General features: G+C 52.0%; 3 protein-coding genes across 8 annotated transcripts in view; 2 read left to right on the plus strand and 1 right to left on the minus strand.

Moving 5' to 3' along the window:
* The first annotated feature begins 2,132 nt into the window (after window positions 1-2,132).
* PSMD3 (proteasome 26S subunit, non-ATPase 3) lies at window positions 2,133-16,491 on the plus strand. Its single transcript, XM_084749348.1, has 12 exons — window positions 2,133-2,542; window positions 6,107-6,297; window positions 6,583-6,720; window positions 8,101-8,237; window positions 10,346-10,536; window positions 10,815-10,918; window positions 13,778-13,892; window positions 13,975-14,094; window positions 14,213-14,316; window positions 14,560-14,715; window positions 15,783-15,833; window positions 16,035-16,491. The coding sequence occupies exons 1-12, from the start codon at window positions 2,335-2,337 to the stop codon at window positions 16,110-16,112; spliced, it is 1,593 nt and encodes a 530-aa protein (XP_084605474.1). The 5' UTR covers window positions 2,133-2,334; the 3' UTR covers window positions 16,113-16,491.
* A 2,302-nt stretch (window positions 16,492-18,793) lies between these two features.
* CSF3 (colony stimulating factor 3) lies at window positions 18,794-23,826 on the plus strand. 2 transcript variants are annotated; one of them, XM_084749375.1, is made up of 5 exons: window positions 18,794-21,565; window positions 21,654-21,826; window positions 22,163-22,270; window positions 22,394-22,540; window positions 22,840-23,826. In XM_084749375.1, exons 1-5 carry the CDS (start codon window positions 21,523-21,525, stop codon window positions 23,002-23,004), a joined length of 636 nt encoding a protein of 211 aa, XP_084605501.1. In that variant the 5' UTR covers window positions 18,794-21,522; the 3' UTR covers window positions 23,005-23,826. The 2 variants fall into 2 exon arrangements, with proteins under 2 accessions (XP_084605501.1, XP_084605502.1); XM_084749376.1 differs by lacking the exon at window positions 22,163-22,270.
* A 1,170-nt stretch (window positions 23,827-24,996) lies between these two features.
* Window positions 24,997-26,940, minus strand: part of MED24 (mediator complex subunit 24) — a 46,619-nt gene continuing 44,675 nt past the window's right edge. For all 5 annotated transcript variants that reach the window (XM_084749351.1, XM_084749352.1, XM_084749349.1 and 2 more), the window contains 4 exons: window positions 26,821-26,920; window positions 25,933-26,013; window positions 25,567-25,715; window positions 24,997-25,470 (listed from right to left, as the gene is read on the minus strand). In XM_084749351.1, the coding sequence (XP_084605477.1) occupies window positions 25,354-25,470; window positions 25,567-25,715; window positions 25,933-26,013; window positions 26,821-26,920 (447 nt within the window). In that variant the 3' untranslated portion in view covers window positions 24,997-25,353. The remainder of the gene's footprint in view (window positions 25,471-25,566; window positions 25,716-25,932; window positions 26,014-26,820; window positions 26,921-26,940) is intronic.

The following is a 26,940-nucleotide window of genomic DNA, read 5'->3' on the forward strand; positions in this document are numbered from 1 at the left end:
GTTGGAGTGTTTTACCCTTTGAGATACGCCCATGTATCATCAAAACTGAGGCTGAAGGAGTCTTGTGGGAAAGCAGTGTGCAGGTTTCCGGGTCCAGTTTTCTTCCATTTGTGTACACCATGGAGAATGTCACTGTTCCGTTCCCCACTCACAGGTGTTGGATGTATAAAGGCCTCCTCAGATTGCTCCCGTGGAGCCTCTGCCACAGAGACTCCACCCCTCCCCCGGTCCCCAGAGTGCACAGCATCCCAGAGCACTTTCCTCTAAAGGTCTCTGTGGTACCACCCCTGCTGTTGTCATTTCAAAAAGATGATGATGATGTGTTTGTCATGTCATACACACACACACACACACACACACACACACACACACACACACAGTGGAGGTCAGTGGAGTCAGTTCCCTCCTTCCACCTTTACCTGGTTTCCAGGAATAGAGCTCACATGCCCTCAGGTTTGTGGCAACACCTTTATCTCCTGACTCATCTTGTTTGGCCAGTTGTTTTGAGTTTTTGAGAGGGCAGCAAGCTCTCACAGGCGTTCCTGGGACTATGGAGCACAGGCCGACCTCCAACTAATGAGAGTTCTCTCAGCCTCGTAAGTGCTTACTGGAGTGGAGCATGCCTGATATTATTATTATTATTATTATTATTATTATTATTATTATTAGTAGTAGTAGTAGTAGTAGTAGTAGTAGTAGTAGTAGTAGTAGTAGTAGTTTTTTGAGACAGGGCCTCTCTGTGGAGCCTTGGCTGTCCTGGACTCACTTTGTAGACCAGGCTGGCCTTGAACTCATAGCAATCTGCCTGCCTCTGCCTCCCCAGTGGTGGGATTAAAGGCGTGCGCCACCATGCCCAGCACATTTTTTTTCAAAAAACAAACAAAAATGTGTGTCTGGCGGTACTGGCTCACACCATTAATCCCAGCACTCACTCCGGAGGCAGAGGCAGGCGGATCTCTGTGAGTTTGAGGCCAGTCTGGTCTACATAGTGAGCTCCAGGGCTACACAGAGAAAGCTTGTTTTGAAAAACAAAACAAAACATTTATATACTGGGGGGGGGGATGGGGGGGGTGAGGGTAAGGAATGCCACAGCCTGCTTGCGGAGGTCAGAGAACAACTTGCGGGACTCGATTCTCTCCTTTTACCACGTGACCCAGGGAACAAGCTCATGTGTTCACACTTGGTGGCAAGCACCTTTACCCAGGTCATATTTCACCTACCCACTTTTTTTTTTTTTTTTTTTTTTTTTAGACAGGGTCTTTCTATGTAGTTCTGCCCGTCCCAGAACTTACTATGTAGACCAAGCTGGCTTCGAACTCTGAGATCGGTCTCCCTAGTGCTAGGATTAAAGGCGTGCACCACCACACTGAGCCTGCTGGGTTTTTCCCAACAATCCTATATGTACTGGCCCTGAGCCGTATAGAAGTGGACTCCTATTATTAAATTTGACTTTTTTTTTTTTTAGATAAGTGTATTCAGTGCTCTGCTTGCATGTACACCTGCAGGCCAGAAGAGGGCATCAGATCACATTATAGAAGTTGCTGGGAATTGAACTCAGGACCTCTGGAAGTGCAGTCAGTGCTCTTAACCTCTGAGCTATTGTTCCAGCCCTAAATTTGACTAATTTTTAAAAATTAACTCTACCCAACACACTCCCAGGCTGCAGAGATAGTATGCCTTATATTCAGCACTATACAAAAGTTTGACAAGGAATTTCAGATGTCATACGGTTGAGCTCAGTTTATTGCAAGCCCAACAACCTGACTACAAGTCCACAAGCTCCTTTTCTTCCTGGTGGTGGAAGCACCTGGCGGGCGTTGAGAGCGCGAGACTGGCGGATTTCACAGGGAACCTGGCCAGCGCAAACTAGGAGAGCTTGCCAAGGAGAAAAACTCACCCAGCAACTCGTGACGTCATCGGATCTGCGCTCCCATAAGCCCTACCCACTTACGTATTAGAGTCTGTGGTAGCCCATGTAAGTGTAAGGGGACCTCTCGCGGACATCCAAAGATATGCACTCGAGAGGAAGATAAAAATCACTCTCAAGCCCTACCAATTCCTGCGGGCTCCTCCCCGTTCCTAGAAGATCCGCCTCCAACGTGCACCTCGGCTGTTGATTTCTTTCCCCTCCCAGGACTCGGCCATCGGCTCGCCGGGCCTGGCATTTCCCAGAAGCCCCAGCGCCGGGAAGGAGTTTGCAGCTGCTCGGTCATCGTGCGGCCCGACGCGAGCCCGCGCTGGTGTGCAGGCCCGGCTCTGTGCCTGGTCTCTGGTGTGAGGGTTTACGCGAGGCCCCTGCCTCGGTCCCCGGACTAGGCCGCGACCCCGGGAGCCATGAAGCAGGAGGGCTCGGCGCGGCGCCGAGGCGCCGACAAGGCAAAGCCGCCGCCGGGAGGGGAACAAGAACCACCGCCGCCGGCCCCCCAGGATGTGGAGATGAAAGAGGAGGCAGCAGCCGGGAGCGGCTCGACGGGGGAGGGAGACGGCAAGGGAGCTGCGAGCGAGCACTCTCAGCGAGAGCTGGACACTGTCACCTTGGAAGGTACGGGAGCCCGCGTCGCGGACGGACCGCGATCACGGGTGACAGCGGCCACGGTGATGCGACTTCTCCCTGGGACCTGTGCGCAGCTTCCACCTTCTTCCTCGGTTCCGTGTGTTCGGTCAATGGGACTGGGGTCGGAAGTGCCCGCCCTGATGCTCTCCACCCCAGCCGGCGACCGACCCTGTTCTCCGGGCTGCGGACTGCGCTCCTCACGCTCACTCTTCTCTTCTGGGCTTGCATCTTGGTCTCAGCGAGCCTTTTCTTCCGCCTTTAATACTGCTCTCCCCATCCGACCGATTTTGGCGCCTCCGAAATGCTATTGATCTCTAGAAATCAGTGTTTGTATTTGTGTCTAAGGAGGCCAGGGTTACCAGATAACTAACTCTGCCCCTCAGTTTAAGAGTGCATCAAAGGGTTCTGTCGCGTTAGCTTCCTTAAGCGAACTCCCTCAGAAAGCCATTCCTGTCTTGTGTTGCTTCCTTTATTCTGTAGTTGAAGTATCTAAACTGTCCCGTTGCTCTTTTCCTCTCTCTCTCTCTCTCTCTTAAGGTCCTTTACCTCTCCTTTCTTTAAGAGTTCAAGTGCATATACACACTTTTAATTCTGACTTGTCTTTTCTTTCTTTTTCTTTTTTAGTTTATAATGCTTACCTGTGGCCCCTAGTCCTAAAAGCTAACACCATCTCCATCTTTTTTTCTTCCAGAGGCTAGTTCTCGGATTCTTACTCCTTTGGGGGGGGGTTGTGTTGTTGTTGTTATTTTGAGACAGGGTTTCTCTGTGTAGCCTTGACTGTCCTGGACTCGCTTTGTAGACCAGGTTGGCCTCAAACTCACAGAGATCCACCTGCCTCTGCCTCCCAAGTGCTGGGATTAAAGGCGTGCGCCGCCCGGCCTCCACTGTTCTCTTAAGTTGCTGTTTTACTTTTTTCCACTTAGTGCATCTTGACCATGTTCGAAGTGGGTGAGGTGAGGCTTCTCACGGTGATCTGCAGTTTTCCAAGTTCTGGTTCAAATGGGACCAGACTCCTTACTAGATACTCATAGTCAGTCAGCCCCTCAGCCCCCCAGCCCCTCCACCCCCCACCTCCCGCCTCTCTCTGCTTAACTGCAGGTATGCTCTGAGTGGTACTCTTGAGGATGTTTGTGTTTTGTTTTGTCTTTTTTGGTTTTTCAAGACAGGGTTTTTCTGTGTAGCCTTGGCTGTCCTGGACTCGCTTTGTAGACCAGGCTGGCCTCGAACTCACAGTGATCAACCTGCCTTTGCCTCCTTGAGTGCTGGGATTAAAGGTGTGTGCCACCATGCCCGGTTCGAGGACATTTGTATGGCATGCATTAACTCCCACTCTAAAAGTTGGCAACAAGATCCCTACACAGCAAAGGTATTTTACCTGAAATAAAAGTCACCAGTGGCAGAGATGTCACCTATCATTCCCGTGTGTGTGTGTGTGTGTGTGTGTGTGTGTGTGTGTGTGTGTCTGTCTGTCTGTCTGTCTGTCTGTCTGTCTGTCTGTGTGTCTTTCATTGTGGTTTGTATTCATGGTAGAAATTTTGGAACATATGAGAATCTTAAAGTAACAGAGTTGGGATTAAAGGCGTGCGCCACCACCACCAGCCTCTGTGTATTTTCAAACTATTCCATAATTGAAATCACTGAAGCACACAGTTTAAATTGGGGTAATAGTGTGTAAAGGTGTTACTTTTTTTTTTTTTTTTTTTTTTTTTTTTTTTTTTTTTTTGTCTGTTTCCATTTAGCATATCCATGAGCGTAGGATTCAATTGATTCAGGAAGGGTTTGTTGACTACTTAGTAGTGACTGAGACTGCAAACCCCAGGATCAGTTTCCCTGTTTGTGTGGGTGACGTTAATAGCATTATCTGTTCTGTTGAGTTACTGTGAACGTAAGAGTGTGTGAACTGTGCCTAGCACATGGTAAGCCCGCAGTAACGAGTGGCTGCTACTGTTTGTAATGAGCAGTGTCGCAGACACCCATTGTTACGTGGGAAACGTGACTAAGAAACTGCCAGTTGGTTGCATTCTCTTCATTGCTGTACATTTAAAGGTTTCCTTGTTTCTTGTTCTTTTGAGTAGTTTTGCAATCATCACTACTCCCAGGCTTTTAATCGACTTGTTTTAGTTTTTTTCTGTTTTTTCGAGACAGGGTTTCTCTGTGTAGCCTTGGCTGTTCTGACTCACTTGTAAACCAGTCTGGCCTCGAACTCACAGCTATCCGCCTGCCTCTGCCTCCCAAGTGCCACCACCGCCCGCCTTAATCAACTTTTAACTATTTAAATGAAGCTTCCCTGCATTTATATGCCTAAGTCAAAATGGATAAACATGTCTGAATTTAAATTTGAGTGTGTGAGTGTTTCGCCTGCATGTTTGTAAGTGCACCGCCTGTGTACAATGTCCAAAAAGGCCAGAAGAGGACATTTGATCCCCTGGAACTCTGGTTTTAGACAAGTGTGAGGCACCATGTGGGTGCTGGGAATGGGTCCTCTGGAAGAGCAGCCAGTGTTCTGAACCACTGAGCTGGCTCTTCCAAGCACGTTTTTCTTTTTTAAAATTTTTTTTCTTATTTATTATGTATACAACATTCTGTCTGGTTGTACTCCTGCAGGCCAGAAGAGGGCATCAGATCACATTATAGATGGCTGTGAGCCACCATGTGGTCGCTGGGAATTGAACTCAGGACCCCTGGAACAGCAGTCAGTGCTCTTAACCACTGAGCCATCTCTCCAGCCCCTGTGCATATTTTTTTTATGTTCTAAAAATCTGATTTACAGTATAAAAGCCCTTTCCCTTTACTGTTTATGTTTCCATTTTTACAAATATTGCTATTTTGGTATTATAAAAATGTTCCCAAGCTGTGCATGGTGGCGCACGCCTTTAATCCCAGCCCTCGGGAGGCAGAGGCAGGCGGATCTCTGTGAGTTCGAAGCCAGCTTGGTCTACAAAGGGAGCCCAGGATAGCCAAGGCTACGGGCTACACAGAGAAATCCTGACTCAAAAAATGGGGGGGGGGACGACAAAAAGGTCCCGTTTTCAGGTCTTTGGATGCTACCAAAATACAGTCCCCATGTCTTTCAGCGGTTTGCCATCTTCTGGCTATGTCCACGCCCACTTCTGTTTTGAAGTTATGGTAGTAGTTTCTCTTAACCAGTTACCTAAATTCCTCATGAGATGAAATGGGAATCTGGCCAAAATTGTTGTAGATAGGCTCATCGTGTGTACGTCTCCGTGAGATGTCTTCACTGGCTACAGACGCTTTCCCTGTTTGGAGCTTTGATAAGTCTCCGTGTGTTTCTTCTACTTCCTCAACTCTTCTTGTCTGTGCCTTTCTGCTCTCCTCTACCCTGGCCCCCCGCCCAGCTGCCTTTTTCCTTGTTTCCTGGTTATGTCTGAAAAGAGTGTGATGCATCCATAAATATTGCTTAACTCTATTGGGCCAGAAGGGGTGAATAACGTACTGCTCCCTGGGAAGCTGCTCCATGGAATTGTGCCCCAGAGCGGTGGGGGAACAGGAGGAACTGGCAGTGACATCTTGTTCTTCTCTGGTCTTCTGCAGACATCAAAGAGCACGTGAAGCAGCTAGAGAAGGCTGTCTCAGGCAAGGAGCCTCGCTTTGTGCTGAGGGCGCTGCGGATGCTGCCCTCCACGTCACGCCGCCTCAACCACTATGTTCTGTATAAGGCCGTGCATGGCTTCTTCACCTCCAATATCGCCACTCGGGACTTCTTGCTGCCCTTCCTAGAAGAAGTGAGTGGGGCTAGCTTCCAGGTGTCTCATAGGATTTGCAGTGGTCCCAGGTGTGGTGGCTTCGTCCTTAACTCAAGCCTTCTGTGAGACTGTGGCAATCTTTATTGTATTCTGTTGTCAGCCTCCTTGACACTCCAGGAAAAGGGTTCTGTTTAATTTTGTATCCTCAGCACCTGGCATATTAGGCGCTCAGTAAATGTGTGTTGAAACACATAGCAGGTGCCCAGGAAGCTGTTGTTGACTGATTTGGCTGCACTTACCCATGGTAACCCTGTCCTCTCCTAGCCCATGGACACAGAAGCCGATCCCCAGTTCCGTCCGCGCACAGGAAAGGCGGCGTCAGCACCCCTCCTGCCCGAAGTGGAGGCCTATCTACAGCTGCTCATGGTCATCTTCCTGATGAACAGCAAGCGCTACAAAGAGGTACCCGGGATGCGGCGGGAGTCATTAGCCAGCCCCAGGGCAGTTAGGTCTCCAGTGAAGTAGAGGGGATCAGTGTGAACCCTCTGTGCCTCCACCTCCCCGTGCCAGGCATGGTGGTGCACACCTGCCATCCCACTGCTCAGAAGCTGAGGCCGACTAGAAATTCTCGGGCCAGCCTGGGCTGTATAATGAGACCCTCCCTCACATTTGCACAAACAAACGTTCTTAGATTTTTAAGAAATGGCAGCCAGGCAGTGATGGCGCGTGCCTTTAATCCCAGGACTCCGGAGGCAGAGGCAGATGGAATGATATAGGGCACATGCATACACAAGTAAAAGTAATAGTTCTTCAAAATGATATTTTCAAAAAGCCAACTCTGTGAGGCTGGAGAGAGGGTTCTGCTGCTAAGAGTACAGGCTGCTGCTGCAGAGGACCCAGGTTTGGTTCCCGCACCCACACAGCAGCTCACAACTCTATGTAACTCCACTCCCAGGAGATTGAACATCTTCTGGCTTGGGCACCAAGCAGACATGCGGTGGGCTTAATATAATCCAGGCAAAACACTCATACCCATAAGATAAAAATAAAATCAAAGCCTCTCGCTGCTCACCAGAAGCTTTTGCTGTATACAGTTGGTGCTTCTAGCTGTATACACAGTGTACACAGAGGGTTGTGGGGCCATTAGCACTAACTTCAAGGACATGTTCCTTGCGCTAGCACACACACCATGTCTGCTAGCAGCCCCTTGCTACCCTCCACTTACCCACAGCACACCAGTGTGCTTCCTGTCTCTGGAAGCTTTGCTGCTTGCACTAATACAAGGTTTAAAGAGTGTGCACAGGGTAATGGCACGGCATGGATCAACAACATGCCACTCTGCTTTCTTTTAACTGAAGATGGAGCCCAGGACATTTACATGCTAGCGCTGGGCAAGCGCTGTTCCGCGGAGCCATACCCCTAGCCTGACAGATTTTATTTTGTTTGGTTTCAGCATTTTACTCTATAACTCAAGCTGGCTGCAGCCCAGCAAGTAGAACCACATTTTTGTGACTGGCTAATGTTCTGAAGAATATGTCTTTTTGTTTGTTTTGGGGGACACTTGTCTCTAGGCCAGCCTAACCTCCATCTGGGTCTTCCCCCTCATCCGCCCAAGTACTGGGATTACAGGCTTGCAGCGCCACCCTTGGTTACTTGTGCGTTCTTCAGCTCCCAAGAACTACTTGGGTCGTCTTGAAGGATGCAGACACTGGCACTTGTCTGTAGCTTTTGTAGCTGTTTCCAGTTCTCTTGGGTTTATACCCAGGAGCAGAGTTGCTGGCTCATGACAGTTCCTCTTTGACCTTTGGAGGAATTATCTCTTTTGCCCCCTACCCCCACCAGGCCCAGAAAGTCTCCGATGACCTGATGCAGAAGATCAGCACTCAGAACCGCCGAGCCCTGGACCTCGTAGCTGCAAAGTGCTACTATTACCACGCCCGGGTCTATGAGTTCCTGGACAAGCTGGATGTCGTGCGCAGGTATGGGTAGCCAGGTCTACGCGGGATCGGAGCCCTGGTCCTCACTGTGGGCCTGGAAAGAGTGCGGCACTGGGGGTACGAGGTTCTGTTTTAGGCACTGCTCTATTCCTGTGAAGAGACACCATGACAAGGCAACTCATAAAATAAAGCTTTTCGCCGGGTGTGATGGCGCACACCTGTAAGCCCAGCTCTCGGGAGGCAGAGGCAGGCGGACTGCTGTGCGTTTGAGGCCAGCCTGTTCTACATAGTGAGTCCAGGACAGCCAAGGCTACACAGAGAAACCAAAAAAAAGGAAAGAGAAAGCTTTTCACTCGGGGCTTGCCTACAGTTTCAGAGCTTTATCATGATGGCAGCAGGCTTGGCTCTGGAGCAGTAGCTGAGAGCTACATTCTTATCCAGAGGGGATAGGGGCTGGCATTGGATTTTAAAACCTCAATGACACACTTCTAACAAGACCACATCTACTCCAAGAAAGCCACACCTCCTAATCCTTCTAAGTCTTTCAAATAGTGCCACTCTGTGGTGACTAAGCATTCAAATATCTGAGCCTGTGGGGACTTTCTTGTTCCAACCACCAGAAGGCCCCAGCAGGCAACAAGGGTCATGGCTAACCTACCCTGAGCTGTAGGAGTGGCAATCCTGGCTAAGTCATGGAGCAGCCCCTGGGCTTTAATGAGCTGTCCCTAGCTCTGTCACAAAGGAGGATGGGTAGAAGGACACCTAGGAATACTTTGGCTCTCTGTTCAAAACCTGCTACAGCCTCCCCCACCCCACCCCTGTGCCTTTGGGAAAGGCCTCCCAGTAGTTTCTGAGAACTGAACTGCCCTACTGCCCTCCTTTCTGAGCCTCCCTTCCCTCCCTGGTGCCCTGTTCTTTCATGAGCATACCAGACTTGCCTCCTTAGAGCCTTGCCTGACCTCTCTGCCTGGAACCCACTCCTCGCCGCCTTCAAGCCCGTGCCTCCCTGTAGCCATCTCAGTGCTGTGGTCACCAAGCTGTGTAAAATCCAGGCCTGGGCCGGTGAAATGCCTCAGTGGGTAAAAGTCCAGATCTTAGTTCCAACCCTGAGGTCCACATGGTAGAAAGAGAAAGCCAATTCCCTAACATTTTCTCTGGCCTCCATATTTATGCTATTGCATATGTGTGTGCCTCACACACAATATTTTTAATATAATAAATTTTTAAAAAATAAAGTCCAACGGCTGCTGAGGAATGATGGCTCAGCAAGTAAAGACACCTGCTGCCAAGCTTGGGCCTGAATTTGATCCCCAGGACCCAGACCATGGGATGAGAGAACCAGCTCCCCGGGAGTTGTCCTCTGACCTTGTTTACACACTGGAACATGTGCACACACAGGCAGTGTATAAAGAACAGCAGCCGAGAGGGACAGCTCAGAACCAAAAGCACAAAGATGACAGGCCAGCCTGTTGTGACTCCTGGGTGCCTGATGCTCTCCCTTGGTTTCCTCTTTTCCTCTGCATTAACCACGTTCTTAACGTAAGCCCAAGTTTTGTCCTCTGTAGAATAAGGCCAGACATAAGTGGATATTGGTAAATAGCACAGGTCAGGGTTGTGTTTTGAGGGGTTTTATTGTTTGTTTTGGAGACCTGGTCTCTCTGTAGTCCTGGCTGTATTGGAACGAGACAAGTAGACCAGGATGGCCTCAGGCTCACAGAGGCCGACCTGCCTGTGCCTCTTGAGTCCTGGGATTAAAGGTGTGCCCTGCCATGCTCAGCTTTTTTGTTGTTTGTTTTTGTTTTTCAAGACAGAGTCTCTCTATGTAGCCTTGGCTGTTCTGGACTCACTTTGTAGACCAGGCTGGCCTCGAACTCACAGAGATCCACCTGCCTCTGCCTCCTGAGTGTTGGGATTAAAGGCGTGCGCCACCACTGCCCAGCTCACTCACCTTTTTTAAATCTTTATTTATTTATCTTTGAGGCAGGTTCACTGTGTAACCCTGGCTGGCCTGAAACTCTTTGTAGATCAGGCTATCCTCAGACTCATAGAGGCTCTCCTGCCTGTGCCTCCCAAGCATCAGGTTAAAGGTGTGAACCGCCAAGCCTCACGTGGTCTGAGAATTCGATATCCCTTTGCTTTCCTGCTCAAAGCTTCTTGCATGCCCGGCTCCGGACAGCCACGCTGCGGCATGACGCGGACGGACAGGCTACCCTTTTGAACCTCCTGCTTCGGAATTACCTTCATTACAGCTTGTATGACCAGGCTGAGAAGCTAGTGTCCAAGTCTGTGTTCCCTGAGCAGGCTAACAACAATGAGTGGGCCAGGTACCTCTACTACACAGGTAAGCAGGGGTCCCCACCCACAGAGCAGGAGGTGGTTCTGGCCGCCTGGTGCAGACTTTGCAGGGTTGTTCCATTTGGCAGACAGCGCTCATCCCAGCTAGGCAGGTGCAGGACCAGCCGGGGCTGGTTAGCGCAATCTAGGCCTGCACATGGAGCGATGTTCAAATCATTAGGCAAGCGAGAGGGTGCAGTATCCCTAAGCCAAGGTGTTTTCACAGAGAGGGTGTAGTGGTGGGTGACACCACACTTGACCCACCCTCCTCTCCTGTAACCCCAGGGCGAATCAAAGCTATCCAGCTGGAGTACTCTGAAGCCCGGAGAACGATGACCAATGCCCTTCGCAAAGCCCCACAGCACACAGCTGTCGGCTTCAAACAGACGGTAAGCCACAGTTACCTTGTCCCTCGTCCCTTGCTGATCTGGTTCCCCTTAGGTCTGCTTTTCTGCGCTGGAGACAGAGCCTCTTGACCCTTGTCCCTGAGGCTCCTCCAGCTGAGTGTCAGAGCCGCCACAACACTTCAGCCCCTGTCAGCTTATGTGCAGATGCATTTGAAATGTCCCTGATTCCCAGCACTGCGAACAGTTAGCCTAGGCACGGGGCTGGGTTGTGCTGAGAAGCCCAGGCTTTTACTTTGTTCCTTAAGGATCTGTCTGGATGAGTGCTTTGTGGCCAGGAAATCCAGAGAGTCTCAGAACTCAAAGCTGAGGGGCTCGTGGCATGTAAACCTTGGCCTCTTCAGAGCCTCAGACACGGAAAGTCCCTGGGTTGACCTTGGTGCTTTCAGCGCCGTGAGTGACAGGAAAGGATGAAGAGGACATCTCTCAGCAGTGAGGTTTCAGAGAGGGTAAGGATGTTGCCTCCAGGGATCGTGGGCCCATGGAAAGTACCAGAGCCCAGCTCGGACCCAGTTCTTCCAGCCTGTGTGCCTGCCTCAGCATGGCACTAGCCTCCATTGCTCCTTTGTCAGAGTGGGTGAGCATAGTCGGTGATGGTCAGTGCTCTGAGGGCGTAGTGTTTCTGCTCGGAAGTTTGGACTGGGTCGACTTAGTTTTAGAGAATAAGAAATCTGCCAGGTGGTGGTGGCACATACCCTTAATCCCAGCAGAGGAAGTCAGATCTCTGTGAGTTCGAGGCCAGCCTGGTCTACAGAGTAAGTTCTGTCCTGTCTCAAAAAAAAAGAAAGAGAAAGAAAGAAATCTTAAATTTGAACTGATTTTTGGAATATTAGTAGGTTTTTCACACAAAGGAATTCCCAGATACACAAGCAGCCTGGTAGATTGCTCACAATATAAGTCAATTCAAGCTTCTTTTTTTGTTTTTGTTTTGTTTTGTTTTTCGAGACAGGGTTTCTCTGTGTAGCCCTGGCTGTGCTGGACTCGTTCTGTAGACCTGGCTGGCCTCGAACTTGTAGCAGTTCGCCTGCCTCTGCCACCCAAGTGTTGGGATTAAAGGCGTGTGTCACCATGCCCGGCTTTCAAGCTTCTTTTAAAAGTCACTAAAAGGTGGGTGTGGTGGTACCCAGTAATCCAAGCAGTTGGGAGGCTGACCCAGGAAGACAGCAGATTTGAGGCCAGCCTGGAGTACATAGTGTAAGACCCTGTCTGAAACAAAAATCCTCACAAACACAGATAATGAAATAACGTGTCACATGCTGGCGAGCTCCATGGAGTAAATCTGGTATCTCACTAAGGTGTAAGGCTTCCGTAGGGGAGGGACTAGGGCGGGATGGAGCAGTGAGTTGGACTGAGGTCTTTGGCCAACATTTAGTTGATGAAGACGCCTGGGACGACGGGCGGGAATGTGTGTGTGTGTTTAAGGAGTGGAGGACCTGCCCACAGCTGCACACCCAGGCACAGGCAAGAGCATTACAAGTTTGAGGCCAGCTGGGACTGTGGAGCAAGACCCTGTTTATAAAGAAATGTATACATTTGTGTGTCTGTCTGTCTTTGCCTGCCTGCCTGTCTCTCTCCGTTATTCCCTTCTCTCTTAAGACGACTCTCACTGTGTAGCCCTGGCTGGCCTGGAACTCACTGTGGCCAAGCTGGCCTCTGCCTCCTGAGTGCTGGGGCTAACGGCGGGCACCATCCTGCCCCAGCCTGCACCTTAACTGTCTGTGAGGTGCCTGAGCTGCTAGTTCATGGGGACGGACTCGTCTAGGAACAGATGAGTGCCAGTTAGCACTGATTACTACAGCTGCCTTTCCACCAAAAACCTTAAAAGACGTACATTTGGAAGTAGACCTAGAAGGAGTTAGAAGAAGGGAACAGGGAACGAATGTGACCAAAATACATGTTATGAACATTTCAAAGAATTAATAAAATATAAAGTAAGAAAAAGCACATAATTGAGCCAGGCCTTGTGGTGTGTGTCATATCCCAGCACGTGGGAAGCTGGAGTGGGAGGGGTTTTTTCTAATTCTATAACAAGTGCAGGGCTAGCCTGGGCTATATAACCTAGACTATATAAGGAGACTCTAGATTTTTGAAAAGGCAAACACAAGTGTGTTCCCCTTCCACTTCTGAGGTCTAAAGCTGGGGGTGAGCTGGGCTCCTTTCTGGGGACCCTGGTGAGTCTGGCATGTTCTCCTTCAGTGCCAGGCTGCACCCTAACACCGCACTGTGTACTCCGGCCTCGGCTTCCCTCTCACTGTCTTACTTTTTGAGTTCATTGGTTGTTTTGGGGTGTGTGTGTGTGTGTGTGTGTGTGTGTGTGTGTGTGTGTGTGTGTGTGTGTGTGTGTTTGAAATAGGGTCTCTACATAGCCCTGGCTGTCCTAGAACTCAGTATGTAGACCAGGCTGGCCTCAAACACACAGACCTGTCTCTGCTTCTCAAGTGCTGTGCCACCACTGCCCAGCACTTTTTTTTTCAAGATTTATTTTTATTTAAATGTGTGTGTGGGTGTCTGTCAGTGTTCAACATGTATTTTTGAGTTCCCATAGAGACCAAAGAGGGTCAGATCCCCTAGAGCTAGAGTTACAGAGTTGCAAGCTACCATATGAGATCTGGGAACGAAACTCCTGTCCTCTGCTAGAGCAGCAAACATTCGGAACTGCTGAGCTGTCTCTGCATCGTCTCTTAAGTTTAGTTAACTTAGCTTATGCATCCGTCTATCTACCTGCTTAACTATGCAGGTCACAGTTTTGCCCGCCCTCCCCCTGGGCATGATGAGACCAGGCCCTGGTCAGTTGTCCCCATGAGTGAGCTCCTGCCCACCGGCTCCTGTCACTCACACCTGCAGGTGCACAAGCTTCTGATTGTGGTGGAGCTCCTGCTGGGGGAGATCCCAGACCGCCTGCAGTTCCGCCAGCCCTCCCTCAAGCGCTCTCTCATGCCCTACTTCCTCCTCACCCAAGGTAAGGCTGAGCTCCCAGAGCCCTGCCCTGTGGCCTCATGTGCCCACCTTACGTCCACTAACCCGCCCCTGTCCTCTCACAGCTGTCAGGACAGGAAACCTTGCCAAGTTCAACCAAGTCCTGGATCAGTTTGGGGAGAAGTTCCAAACAGACGGGACCTACACCCTAATTATCCGACTTCGGCACAATGTGATCAAGACAGGTGTGGATGGGGGTCTCAGCAGGGTGCAGGTGCTTTCTTCCTGGGATGGGCAGCCTCGTGGGCAGGTGGGCGGTGACCCGTTCATGTCCACCTGACCGTCACTGCTCCTCCTTCCCAGGTGTGCGCATGATCAGTCTGTCCTATTCACGAATCTCCCTGGCGGACATTGCCCAGAAGCTGCAGCTGGATAGCCCAGAAGATGCAGAGTTCATTGTCGCCAAGGTGGGGCTGGCCCGGGAGCCACAGTGGCCTAGGATGTGACCTCCATGGCTCTTACAGGGGGCAGGAGTAGAAGGGAACTCGCCAGAGGTTCAGCGGTAATCTGGTCTCTCCAGAAAACACCAGTCACTGTAGCAAAGCAGGGGGCTTGCCAGAAAGGATGAACCTGGGTGTGAGCGTTAGTGCAGAGGACCTGAACAGCAAAGTCTGACCGGAGATGACCTTTCTCCCTTTGGGAGCCCACAGGCCATCCGGGACGGCGTCATCGAGGCCAGCATCAATCATGAGAAGGGCTACGTCCAATCCAAAGAGATGATCGATATCTACTCCACCCGGGAGCCCCAGCTGGCCTTCCACCAGCGCATCTCCTTCTGCCTGGACATCCACAATATGTCTGTCAAGGTCAGACGCCCGTGGCTACTGAGGGTCTCTTGGGCAGTATGACCCTAGCTCCCCTAGGCCTCAGGGAAGCCAGGCATCCTTAGCTGATTAGTAGTGCCCAGTTCTCAGCCTGTGTCTAAAGTCCACTGATGAGCCAGGCAAGGTGGCGCGTGCCCTTAAGGAGGCAGAGGCAGGCGGATCACTGAGTTCGAGGCCAGCCTGGTCTACAAAGCGAGTCCTAGACAGCCAAGGCTACACAGAGAAGCCCTGTCTGGCGGTGGAGGGTACGGAAAGTCCACAGGGACAAAGGACTCAGCCAAGGCCCTGTAGCCCCTGCCAGCTGGACTGTAGGCCTGTTCCTGTAGCAGGTCAGGGAAGTCACCAGGGAGGAGCAGTTCCGAGTTTGCTCCACCACCTCTTCTGAGTCTCAGGATTGCCTCCTGTGTCAGGGATTGCTGACACTAGGCCAGGCTGCCCTGTGTAAAACGGGAGGTGGCATTTAGTTTAACAGGAAGTTTTAACCCCTTCTGTGCCCAGACACTGAGTTTGGTGCTGTTGTCTCCTGGCCTTATCCCTTCCCCCAGGAACCAGAGTATTGCTGCCTTGGGGGGGAGGGGCTCCCCTTTTCTGAGGAATAGGGGAGAGGTGAGGGGAAAAGAGGGAAGCGGGTGGGACCAGGAGCAGAGGAGAGGGGGCTACATTGGAATGTAAAGTGAATAAATAAATTAATTTAGAAGAAATCTACCAAAGTGCACTGGGCAGACACACAAGGTCCTTCGTAGCCTAGCCCTTTCTGTCCTCGCCTTTAACATCTGGTAGTGTAAAAATTCACTTCTAAGTCACTGTGATGGTGCACACCTTTAATCCCCACACTTGGGAGGCAGAGGCAGGTGGATCTCTGGGTTCGAGGCCAGCCAGGGCTGTATAGAGAGAACCTGCTTTGAGGTAGGTAGGTAGAGCAATGAATGAATGGGAGAAAGATCACTTCCCGCCTAGACGGGAGGGTGGCCATGGCCCGTCCATCATGCTCAGACCTTGGTGTCTGGGCATGTGAAGGGCACGCCAGTGACTCCTGCTTCTGTGTTCAGGCCATGCGCTTCCCTCCCAAATCCTACAACAAGGACCTGGAGTCTGCAGAGGTGAGCGAGAAGGACGGGTGGGCCTTCCAGGGGGGAGTGGGAAAGGGCCTGCAGGGCGGGGGTGAGCGAGAGCAAAGGGTGGGCCTTCCAGGGGAGAGTGGGGAAGGGCCTGCAGGGCGGGGGTGAGCGAGAGCAAAGGGTGGGCCTTCCAGGGGGGAGCCGCCCTTCCCTGGGTGAAGCCACCAAGCCCTCTCCCCACAGGAGCGGCGGGAGCGGGAGCAGCAAGACTTGGAGTTTGCCAAGGAGATGGCGGAGGATGATGACGACAGCTTCCCTTGAGCCAGGGCCTGGGGAGGGGTGGGCTGAGTGGAGACTGGCTTTTCGTCTTTTCCCTCAGGGGTCCCCCTGCCCAGGAAACTAGCCTCCTTTCCCCACACACAGCTCATAGACTGCATATGTGCAGGGGTCCGGGATGCTGGGAGCCAAACATCCCTCTCTTGCTACCATGCCTCTCTGTAGCTGGTGACAGTACACTGTGGCAGGAGAAGGAGCGGCAGCCTCCTGGAAGCAGGGCCCGGCCTGATGGCGGTGTAGGCAGCAGGAGGGGCGGACAGAACCATGGATTAGGGTGTGGACTAGGGCCTGGAGTTGGGACATGTTGGGTTGTATGTTTTTGAAGCTTCAATTATGATTTTTAAACAATAAAAAGTTATCCAAAGCTCCTTGTACACTGTGTCAGTTATGCAGAGCATTCCCTTGGCTGTGGTGACAATAAGCCCAGGTGGCTTTATTTTTCTTGGTGTCTTAGCTCCAAGTGTGTTCAGGATCCAGCATATCTCCAGGGAAGGAGGCCAGTGTAAGGGGCACTGAGGTCGTGGGGGCCCAGGTCTGGGGCTCTCACGTGTTGGGCAGATTGATGCGTGTCTGAGGTTTCTCTGCACCAGTCACCAAGTAAAAGACTGGGCTCTGGCCTCTAACTTCCTTAAGTTAAATGAAGAACTTAAACTTCCAAGGGGCAAGCAGAGCGGGGCTGGAAGCCGGTTGGCAGGGTGTCTGTCTGGCATGTGCGTTCTCTGGGTGTGATTCCCAGTACTGCACAAAGCAGGCCTAATGGTGCAAACCCGTCACCCAGACTGGGTTAGGACTTCAGGAGTAAACTGGGCTGCATGAGACCCTGCCTCAAAAAAGTCAAGAAAAGCTGTGCGGTGGTAGCGCACGCCTTTAATCCCAGCACTCGGGAGGCAGAGGCAAGAGAATTGCTATGAGTTCGAGGCCAGCCTGGTCTACAAAGCGATTCCAGGACAGCCAGGGCTACACAGAGAAACCCTGTCTCAAAAAATAAATAAAGAGTGAGCCACTGACCTCAAGTGCTGTACACAAGAAAGTGGGCTGCTTGCTGAAAACAAAGAATTTGGGGTCAGGAAGGGGCTCCCCAGGTAATCCCAGCTACACATGAGTAGGGACACACACACACACATACAGACCCTTGTCACGTGTCCCAGCAGAGGCCCCCACTGTCAGTGCAGTTAGGTCTGTGGTCTGTGTCCCTTTGTCCGTGTTGAGCTCTCTATTGCTTGAGACACCTGGCATTCTTCTGTTCTTGTTGTTTTTGTTGTTGTTTGTTTGTTTGCGACAGGGTTTCTCTGTGTAATAGAGCCCTGGCTGTTCTGGACTCACTTTGTAGACCAGGCAGGCCTTGAACTCACAGAGACCCGACTGCCTCTGCCTCCCAAGTGCTGGGACTAAAGGCGCGCACTACCACTGCCTGGCAACACCTGTCATTTTTGCCTCTTGCTTTCCAACATGGCTTCCTACCTGGCCCACTTGGCTGTCTCACCGGCATCCCTCTGCAGGGCCACTTAGTCGTATTTTTCTGAGGGGGAGGTTGGTGGGAAAGCCTTGTCTTGCCAGCCTGTCTGTAGTTGAGGGCTGCTGGGTTTTCTAGCCCCAGAGGCCACCCTAATGCTTGGCAAGATGGGTTAAAGTATTGTTTGTTGGGGAATGCATATTGACACACCTTACCGGCAGCAGATTTCACTCGACATGTTTTGGTCGTTCCTTTGGTTCCTGATCCCAGCCCTGGTCACAGTGACCCAGCGTTGCTACACCCTTCAAGCTAATGCTCCCTTAGTGTCATACAATGCATGAGGTTGCTTCTGTGAGATGGGACTCCCTCCAGCTCGCCACTCAATCTTCACAGGTATTCTCAGCCTGTGTCAAAGTTGTCCATACTTCCAAGTATTAGACAGTTTTTGTCTGTTGTTTTGTTTGTGAGACAAGGTAGCCTTGCTTGGCTGGGAACTGACTACACAGACTAGGCTGGCCTTAAACTTCCAGATACCAAGGAGACTGACAGAAAAAAAAAATGGCTCACAACAGATTCAAAAAGAGTAAAGACCAGGAAATCTTGGCAAATGACCCAACTATAATAGTGACAAACTCACCAGACCAAGGGAAGGCTTACTTTGGATCAGGTGGTAACCATGAGCCTGTGGTACTGACTGTGGCATCACCAGCAAGAGCTGCAAGTGGGGCAGGTGAGAAAGGCATGGGCTGCTGTGCTTGCTATCCACACGGCCGCATCATAGGAGCGAGTGCCTGTTTAAAGATCATAGACAAGGGGTTTGGAGAGATGGCTCTCTGGTTAAAACTGTTGTGTCACCATATGTGTATTTTGTCAAGCTTGTGATGGGCGTAATGGCCCACACCTTTAATCCTAGCACTCAGAGATAGAGGCAGGTGGATCTCTGAGTTCAGGCCAGCATGGTCTACAGAGAGAGTTCTAGGATAGCCAGGGCTACACAGAAATCCTGGAGAGAGAGGAGAGAGAGAGAGAGAGGGAGGGAGGGAGGGAGGGAGGGAGGGAGGGAGGGAGGATGTTGCTCTTGCAGAGAGCCTGGCATGTGACCATGTACAACTCCAGTTCCAGCGGACCCAATGCCCTCTCCAACACACAGGCAAAACATTCATACACATCAAATATAAATTTTTAACAAATTAAACCAGGGGTGGGGGGCTGGAGAGATGGCTCAGTGGTTAAGAGTACTTGTCTGTTCTTCCAGCGGTCCTGAAGCAAGGGCTTCTGCAGCCAACCTCTCACCAACTATGCTGGGCAAGTACTGTATCAGCAAGCTGCACTCCAAACCTCGCTCCTCTGGTCTTTATTCTCCACTGTCCAAGGTGCGCTGGACAGTGCTGCAAAGTCCAATAGAACAAAATGGGCTTCAAAAGACCACTCACCTACCTATCAGCTAGTTCCCAGGCCCCGGGCAAGGGCTTTTACTTCATCAAGGCTGCCCCTCATCTGTAGCCTACCAATTAGTTGACAGGACAAAATGATAGCAGCGATCCTCCTGCCCTTGCTGCCAACCCGCAACCCCCAAAAAGGCTCAGACAGATTTTTAAAAATTATTTTTATTTTATGTGCATTAGTGTTTTGCCTGCATATATGTATATGTATAAAGGTGTCAGATCCCCTGGAACTGAGTCACAGACAAGTGTGAGCTGCCATGTGGGTGCTGGGAATCGAACCCAGATCCTCTGGAAGAGCAGCCAGTGTTCTTAACTGCTGAGCCATCTCTCCAGCCCTCAGGGAGATTTTTATCTGGTTTTTGTTTTTGTTTTGCAGGGCTGGGGATTGACTCAGGACCTCTGGTATGTTAAGCAATCTACTCAGAGCTACGTCCCTGGCTTAAATCTTTTTATTTATTAATTTTTGCTTTTGTTTTTTGAGACAGAGTTTCTCTGTGTACATTCATTTTGTAGAGCAGGCTGGCCTCAACATCCCCGCCACCCCCTACACCTGTGGTTCTCAACCTTCCTAATGCTGTGGCCCTTTAACAGTTCCTCGTGTGGTGGTGACCCCTGACCATAAAATTATTCTGTTGCTACTTAATAACTGCAATTTGGCAACTGTTATGAATTGTAATGTAAACATATGATGTGCAGGATACCTGATGTGCAATCCCTGGGGGTCACAACCCACAAGTTGAGGACCACTGATCTATACACAATTAGGAGTTTCTGATATATGAGGTAGGCAGCTGTTGCCAGTCAGCATGTTTAGGAATGAAATCTCGCCAAAGGTGGGGCACGCCTTTAATCCCAGCATTTCGAAGACAGAGGAAGGCAGATCTCTCTAAGCTCGAGGGCAGCACCGTCCACAGAGTGAATTGTAAGATAGCCAGGGCTACACAGAGAAACCCTGTCTTGAAAAACTAAAAAAAGAATGGGACTCTCCTGCCTTGCCCTCCCAAGCAAAGAGGGTAGATAAGCAGTTGACGTCCATGGCACGGCATGCTTTCATTTTATTCTGTCATGGTCACCAATGGCCACCAGAGGGCACCCTAGCCCCAGAGATGGCCCCGCCCAGTCAGCTAGGCGTCAAAAGATTTCTATGTTCCTTAGTCCAAAAGGTGGGGGTGAAATAGTTCAGAAAGTGACCGCTTTGAGATGCGATCAGTCAGACAAGGGAGCCCCTCCTCTTTACTCAGTAAAATCTTGTTGGGATTGAGACCAAGGCTGGGATGTCCCTCCAACGCCACTACTCATGACTGGGCAAGACGTTCCCTTCTCTGGCCCAGTGCTCAGGGTTGAAGCCACTGAGGTCACTTCCAGAACTAACACCAGACAGAGTTCTAGCATTGGGGCTACAGCTCCTCCGTTTTGGCTCCAGCCTGCATCGAGCCAGCTCATACTATCTCTTTCTTCTATGGAACAGAGATCATCAGGGCACTGTGTGTCCCAGCCCTTGACGTCAGATGCCCCAGACCCTGCTACGTTAGAAGGCAGAGTAACATGCCAGGAGAGGCAAAAAGGCAAGGTCAGGTGAGCAAAGAGCCCCAAAGGGTCTTGATTCATTCAGGACAGACATCCGGTTTCCTCTGGCCTCTCTGCCTGCCCTGCTGGGATCCAGGGGCTTAAAGAAATGAGTCATAGTTGGGGGGTATTGGGGAGTTCCCAGCTAATCAGCCTGGGACAGGATGGCCCGAACGAACACTGAGCCATGTTTTTTATCCAAATGTGGGGTGGGCACAGACAGCAAGACCCTAGGGTACTGTCCAAGGCTCCTAGCACTACAGGAGGCATCTGGGTGTGAAATGCGGAGGGTAACAAGTTCTTCCTGCTCTAGTGGAATGCTCGCCCCAGGTATGAGCAGCCTGAGACTCACAGATGAAGGCACAGAAGGGGAGTACCCAAGCATGTTTGCCAAATGATGGAGAGAGAGAGAGAGAGGGAGAGGGAGCGGGAGAGGGGGAGAGGGAGAGGGAGGGAGAGAGAGAGAGAGAGAGAGAGAGAGAGAGAGAGAGAGAGAGAGAGAGAGAGCGCAACAACCTTGACCTGGGGCCTGCCTCTTCCCCAAGGTCTGACTGGGTCCCCTGCTATCGCCTGTCACTAGCAGCTCAGCCTTGACTTGGAATAGTCAGTAGGTCAAATTCCCTGGAGTTTTCAGGCCTGGGTGTGGCTGGAGGGGAGGAAGAGAGTTTGGGGGTGGGGTGGGGAGCAAGACGTCAAGGAAGGGACAGAGATTCCACAATTTCACAAAACTTTCGCAAACAGCTTTTCCCCAACCCCCTGCATTGTCCTGGGCCATAGACAAATTTGCATAAATCCTGGGAAGTTATTACTAAGCGTGAGTTGCCCTAACCCCAGGTAATTTCCTCCCAGGCCTTCATGGGTTTCTGTATAAAGGCCCCCTGGAGCTGGGCCCTGGCATAGCCCAGAGCTGCAGCCAGATCACCCAGAATCCATGGCTCAACTTTCTGCCCAGGGCCGCGTGAAGCTGCTGGGTGGTGAGTGCCCAATTACCTGCCCCGGGGAGTGGTGGAAAGGAGGGAGGCTGGCGTAGCGATTGTCTCAGACCTGTGTGTCTGCTCTCAGCCCTGCAGCTCCTGCTGTGGCACAGCACACTGTGGTCAGGACAGGAGGCCATTCCCCTGGTCTCTGTCAGCTCAGTGCCACCGTCCCCACCTTTGCCCCGGACCTTCCTGCTCAAGTCCTTGGAGCAAGTAAGGAAGATTCAGGCGAGGACCTCAGGGCTGCTGGAGCAGTTGGTGAGTGAGACTGCAAAGGGAGAGAGGACGGGGGGGGGGGGGGGGGGGCGGTGGGGTGGGGGGGGGGAGCAAATAGGAATAGGAGCAGGCTAGGGACACACAGTGGTGGGGATGGGGTTTGCCTCGCGCACAAGTATCTCCAGAATACTGAGGAAACACGGGGCACAGAAGAAAAGGAGAAGAGGCAGCAGTGGGACCTTCTGGTTGGGGCAGCACTTAGGGTCACCAGGAAGGTAGGGAGCTGAGGAAACCAGGTGGACAGAGCGATGGGAGGACGTGGGCTGGAGAAACAGCCTGGCCCACATGAGCGCCCCTCAAGTACCCTTCCCCCTACAGTGTGCCACCTACAAGCTGTGCCACCCGGAAGAACTGGTGCTGCTCGGCCACTCTCTGGGTATCCCGCAGGCTCCCCTCAACGGCTGTTCCAGTCAGGCCCTGCAGCTGGTGAGTGTGTGGAGACTAGGAGGAGGAGGAGGAGGAGGAGAAGGGACTACACCTCAGTATCTGGGCTCCTGAAGAGAGGGGGGTGTCCCACTCCATCCCGTCTAACCATCCTATTGTCCCCAGACAAGATGCCTGAGGCAACTCCACAGTGGACTCTTCCTCTACCAAGGCCTCCTGCAGGCCCTAGCAGGCATTTCCCCTGGGTTGGCCCCCACCTTGGACATGCTACAGCTGGATGTAGCCAACTTTGCCACCACAGTCTGGCAGCAGGTACGGATTGTCTGGAAGGTCAAGAGTCAGGATAGGGTCATGCCAGCGTGCTTCGACATCCTGGAGACCATATTCTCAGAGGCCTGGGTGTGGGTAGACACCCACACACACTCACCCACCGGCTTCCTTCAGGCGGAGAGGAGCCGTCAGCCTGCAGGCCTAGAGGCAGGAGGGGGAGAGTTGGAGTCTTGTTTCTGTTAGTGTTAATAGTCAGCCCCACGGGCCAGCTTACCAGCACCCCAGAACTCCCTCACCTGAAGTAAGGGCTGATCATCTTCAACTTTACCTCCTCCTCACAGATGGAAAGCCTGGGAGTGGCCCCTCCTGTACCAGCCACCCAGAGCACCATGCCGACCTTCACCTCTGCCTTCCAGCGACGGGCAGGGGGTGTCCTGGCCACTTCGCACCTGCAGAGCTTCCTGGAGCTGGTTCGCTGTGCTCTGCATGACTTTGCCTGGCCCTGAGCAAGGCCCTTCCCAGCCAGTTTATTTATCTCTATTTAATATTTATCGTTATTTAAACCTACTATTTAAAGACAGAGAAAACGGAGCTCCAAGCTTCTCGGTCTTTCTCTCCACTTCTGAGTTTTGTTCTCCTGCCTGTGGCAGTGAGAGGAAGCTCTTGTGTCCTCCTGTGGAGGGCAGGGAGGGAGACAGGTAAATACCAAGTATTGATTCCTGACTTTGCTCCAGGCACCCAGTTCTGTGGCGGGGACCCGAGAGAGCCACAGTGAGTCCCCACCACTCTGAGGCACCTATCTCAGGGGTCCAGGCAGCTTCAGGAGGTCTCCCTTTTGGGGGGGGACAAGAAATCCCTGTTTAATATTTAAACAGCAGTGTTCCCAAACTGGGTCCTTACATCCCTTGCTCTGCCCAACCAGGTCAGATTTCCCTGTCCACGTAGGAAGGAAGGCCCTAAAGAAACAGCGGCAGCCAGGCTTGGCCCTAGAATTTATTGAATTATTTTTAGGGCCTTGCTGGCCTGGAACTGGGAGTGTAGGAGGGAAACGCAGGAGGGAGCCTATGGGGAGGGTATGGCATGGAAGCCTACCTGTCTGCTCTCCCTCTAGACCCTACTTGCTCACTGTAACCAACCTTGAGAATAATAAAGTGTTTGTGTCCAGTAAAAGTCTTTTTTCCTTCTTGGGCTTGGCTGATGCCTGGCCAGGAGCTGGTGAGTGGCAAGAGAGACCAGATGGAGGGGAAATGGTGCTGGGGGAGGAAGGACAATGTGCCTCACCTGATCTTCAAGGTGCCACTGTGTATAGCCATGAGCTATGTGACAGGGACACAAGAGTGAAAATGCCCACACTGGGCTGGGTGTGGTAGCACACGCCTTTAATCCCGGCACTCAGGAGGCAGAGGCAGGTGGATTGCTGTTGAGTTCAAGGCCAACCTGGTCTACAAAGTGAGTCCAGGACAGCCAAGGCTACACAGAAAATCCCTGTCTCAAAAAACCAAAACAAAACCACAACAACAAAAAAACAAAAAAGAAAGAAAGGAAAAGAAAGTGCCCACACTGTCCCTATCTCAGAGCAGATGGATCGTGAGTCAGCGGGAGAGAAGGCTGTGGCTGGGAACAGGCTGAGCTGCAGCCAGGGCAAACTGCACTCGCACGGGACTGGTCCCTTCACCACCTATGAAAGTCCCTCCACAAAGCTGCCCACCCGGCCGAGTGACCCCATGCCTTTCACAGGCAGGAAGCTGAGTTCTAGGTGACACTGGCTCAGAGCTCAGGTCAGGGTTGCCGGGCTTTCCCAGCTCCATCTCCCCGCCATCACCACCCACTTCCTTGCCTGGCTCACTCCTCAGCTGAAGCAGCCGGGAAGGGTGGGGCTGCGGCCATGGGAGCGGACGGGAGGCAGCTGCAGGCTCCCCTTGGTTCAAAGCTGCCCAGCCTTCCTCCACAGTCCTCCAGACCACAGGCTCTTCAACACCTCCTCACCATTTTCCATTCCTTTTTTTTTTTTTTTTTTTTGAGACAAGGTTTTCTCTGTGTAGTCTTAGCTGACCTCGAACTCACAGCGATCTGCCTGCCTCTGCCTCTGCCTCCCGAGTGCTGGGATCAAAGGTGTGCGCCACCACCACCCAGCCCATCTTCCATTCTAGAGTCCTCACCCTCATCCCTCCTGGAGCACACGGTGAACTTTGGTGGACTGTGACTAAAGAGCAGGACAGCCTGCAAAGCACAGGGGCCTTTCAACTTCCCGGTTTCAATGGGAGCACTACTGAGTCCTCCGCATTCCAGTGAACAATGCCCCAGGCTTTCCACGGCTCCTCCTCCCCACCACAGGGCTGTGCCCGTCCCTGGCTCCGGCATAAGACACTGTCTAACCCAAGCAACACAGCCACCAACACCGGGGTGGGGGTAGGGTGGGGCTCAAAACAAAAAACTCTTTGCAACCTGAAAAAAAACAACAACAACAACAAAAAAAAAAAAACAGCCACCAACAGCACTTAATAGCTATAGGATCTTTATTTACAAAGGAATCAAGGGGTGGCCCCCCTCATGGATTATAAAAATAAATTTATATATACATGGTGGCCCTGAAAAGTCCCTCCTTGGAGTACAGCTACTGCTAGAATTGGGGCAACCATCCGAACTGCTCACAGTCTTTGGGTACTGGTTGAAAGGACAAGAAATTACAAAAGCAACTGGGAGGTGTGGTAGGGCCAGGGTAAGTCAGGGCAGGGTGGGGAAGGTCTCAGACTGTGGGAGCAACCTTGTTCCACAGGATGAAGGGAGGTAGCTCATCCTCACAGCTCCCTGCTGGGATGCTGCGGCTGGGACCCCGTGCAGCCATTCCAGGCTCCTCAGAGCGCCGCGATGGCTTTGGCAGCCACCTGCCGACCCAGGGGCAGGCTGAGGTCTGTGATGGCCAGAACCACTTTGGGGCTGGACATAGCAGACACCTTTACCAGTTCTGATACCTGCCATAGACAGAGACATCCTGGGTGTGACATCCCAGGAGAAAGACACCCCACCCCCTTCTCTGAGGTTACCCCCGTACCGCCTGGGCCACTCACAGTGGTGAAAGGCATGAACTGCAGGATGCTGCCTCTGCTGTCCTGTTCCAGGCAGTCCACACACTCCTCCATGAACCACTGCACAAACTGGGTGTGGGGGCCAGCGGTGCGTGAGCCCAGGATGGAGGAAATGAGCAGGAACAGGTTGGCTGTGCAGAGAGGGAACGAGAGGACAGAGTTCTAGAACAGGTCAGACAAGGAAGAAGGGGACCAAGGAGGGGAAGCAAGAAGCGGTGAAGGCTCACACAGAAAGGACAGGGGGCACAGGAGACGAGCAGAGCGCAGGCAGGCAGCAGTGGGGAAGCGGAGGCAGGACGTCAGGGGCCCAGAGGACTCCTTCTGCCTCTGAAGAGGTGGAGGACTCACCCAGGACTCGGTTCAGAGGGTCCCTCATGTTGACTGTGTGGAGCTGGGAAGCTGACAGGGAGCTGTTCATGGAGCGATCAGCTGTGGAGTGGCAGAGGGTGCTGCATCAGCTCTGACTCTAGGGGAGCCTTACCTGTCCTCTACTATCAGGGGAGTCTTGGACACAGAGGAGCCTGAATCTGGGGAGCAGACAAGGGGAACTAGCCCTGTTGAGCCCCATCAGAGGCCAATCCTGGCACTCTGTGTGACTAAAGCTGCCCAGCCCACTCCAAGCCCATGTTATGGATAGTCTGTTTACTAAGGGCCTGGCTAAGGTCATAGGTCATAGGTGGACAACCCAACATCTTTCCTTTGTACAAACATGTGGCTGGTCCTCTGATCCCTACAAGGCTCCAGAGAAAGTTCTAGGCACAGGAGAGATCTCTAGAAACAAGAAAGATTACATGCCACACAAGCTTTTGGGAGAGGGAAGCCGGCAACAAGGAGAGGATACCATGGGCTGCCCTCTGGGTAAGAAGGCAGGAGGGCGGCCCCAGGTCACAGCCTGGCAGGACCTGTTCTCAGCCACAGGGCATGTCTCTGGGTTAGGAAGGAAGGTAGAGTGGGTGAGTCAATGGTACAAGCTGTGCCAAGACAGTGAACTCAATGGGTGCCTTGCTACCCTTCAACTGCTAATCAGGCGGGGACAACTGTAGGGTTTAGAAAGCTTCAGGTCTTGGGAAGAGTGGTGACCCTGTCCCCACTGGCAGGCAACAGAGCACCGGTTAGGGGACAGAGAGGTGCAATTTCCTGCTCCACCATCTGCAGGCCAGACGGTTGTCAGTTGGGAACCAAGGCAGGTCCTTAGGGGGCAGTCCTAGGCAAGCCCGAGACCGCCCATGTGCTCACTGGGACTTGACAGGATGTTGGCGTCATCCTCATTGGAGCTCAGGAGCCGCATAAGCTTAGATGGCTGCATGTCTTCCACAGGGAAGAGGCTGATATAATCCTGGGGGGCGGGGAGTCACA

The sequence above is a fragment of the Acomys minous genome (genome assembly GCF_964271855.1).
Source record: "Acomys minous genome assembly, chromosome: 12".
Classification (NCBI taxonomy): domain Eukaryota; kingdom Metazoa; phylum Chordata; class Mammalia; order Rodentia; family Muridae; genus Acomys; species Acomys minous.